Source organism: Chionomys nivalis, chromosome 8, assembly GCF_950005125.1.
Source record: "Chionomys nivalis chromosome 8, mChiNiv1.1, whole genome shotgun sequence".
Taxonomy (NCBI): domain Eukaryota; kingdom Metazoa; phylum Chordata; class Mammalia; order Rodentia; family Cricetidae; genus Chionomys; species Chionomys nivalis.
Window position 1 is genome coordinate 93,866,782 of NC_080093.1, and position 1,659 is coordinate 93,868,440.

Genomic DNA, 1,659 nt, shown 5'->3' on the forward strand with positions numbered 1-1,659 from the left:
ACTAGGTGTGATATAATAGCTATATTAGAAGGTAGCTTGAATGCAATAATTGTAGTACAGACTTGGAACCAACGTTCTTTAGCTCCTTTCTAAGGATATATGCCAAATTCCAATTTAAGCATTAAATATATTTGCATTATGCAGTCTTAATATGTACAAAAGCTTTCTTCTAACAATTAAACAAATTCATCTTAAAGGACTTCCTAATTATGAACTAAAAGAAATGGTGAGATAAATTAGAAGCCTTAGTTGTGAGAGCAACATTTTGAAGAGTCTCCATTAGATCCCAGCTCTCAGAAGTTCTAACAACTCTCTGGACTCGGGTCCTGGGATTACACTTGATTTTGGAGTCTTCCCCAGCAGTTGCCATGGCCCACTCCAACCATTCCAGTCCCTCCTTCTTTCTGACTGGCCTCCCGGGCATTGAGGCTATGTATGTCTGGATCTCCATTCCCTTATGCATCGTGTACATTGCCTCTCTTGCAGGGAATGGCTTGATCCTGTGGGTAGTAAAGTCAGAGCCCTCCCTGCACCAGCCTATGTACTACTTTCTGTCCATGCTAGCAGTGATGGATCTGGGCCTGTCTGTTTCCACACTGCCCACCATGCTCACAGTCTACATGATGGGTGTCAGGGAGGTTACGTTAGACATGTGCCTTGCCCAGCTTTTCTTCATCCACACTTTCTCCGTCATGGAGTCCTCTGTGCTGCTGACCATGGCCTTTGATCGTGTTGTGGCCATCAGCAGTCCTCTGCGCTATGGCACCATCCTCACCAACCCTCGGATTGCCAGCTTGGGCCTGGCCATAGTGGTTCGCAGCATTGGTCTCCACATTCCTGCCCCCATTATGCTGAAAAAGCTGCCTTACTGCCAGAAGAGCCAGCTTTCCCACTCTTACTGCCTGCATCCAGATGTTATGAAGCAGGCTTGTGCGGACACCCACATCAACAGTGTCTATGGCCTGTTCGTGGTTCTCTCCACCCTGGGTGTGGACTCTGTGCTCATTGTTCTCTCCTATGGACTGATCCTCCACACAGTGTTGTCAATTGCCTCCAAGACTGAACGCCTCAAAGCCCTCAACACCTGTGTCTCCCACATCTGTTCTGTCCTGCTCTTCTACACACCTATGATTGGCCTGTCAATGATCCACCGATTTGGCAAGTGGGCTTCCCCATGCAGTCGTGTGTTGCTCTCTTATCTCCACTTTCTCATTCCTCCAGTTCTCAATCCAGTTGTTTATACCATAAAGACTAAGCAGATCCGACTGAGGATTCTGCGCATCTTCCGGTCTGGTGGAGCAAGCATAGGAGATACCCAGGGTCACTAAATCTACTCCCATGGGTATAAAAACATGGAGCTACAGTTTGCATTTTGTGTATTAAGTATGACTGATATGGTAGACTTTATTGGAGCTGAATATTTACTGAATAAAATTTATTCTTACAAGAGAAATAAATGGCAAACAGAATACTGTTCAGGCAGGTTTGTAATTTTTTGATAGAGAAACGTTTTGAAAATACATAATTAGGTGTAGTCTTTTTGGCACAATTATTTGTCTCTTCAATGTATATCCCTTCCTATAAATGCTTTATTTTAATATATTAGACATTTGGTTAATATTTGCTTAATATAGACTGAATGGATAAATAATGTGCTGA

General features: G+C 43.7%; 1 protein-coding gene across 1 annotated transcript; it reads left to right on the plus strand.

The window, feature by feature from the left end:
* Positions 1-368: 368 nt before the first annotated feature.
* LOC130880651 (olfactory receptor 51G2-like) lies at positions 369-1,328 on the plus strand. The gene has a single exon (XM_057779792.1). The coding sequence runs from the start codon at positions 369-371 to the stop codon at positions 1,326-1,328; it is 960 nt and encodes a 319-aa protein (XP_057635775.1).
* The last annotated feature ends 331 nt before the right edge of the window (positions 1,329-1,659 follow it).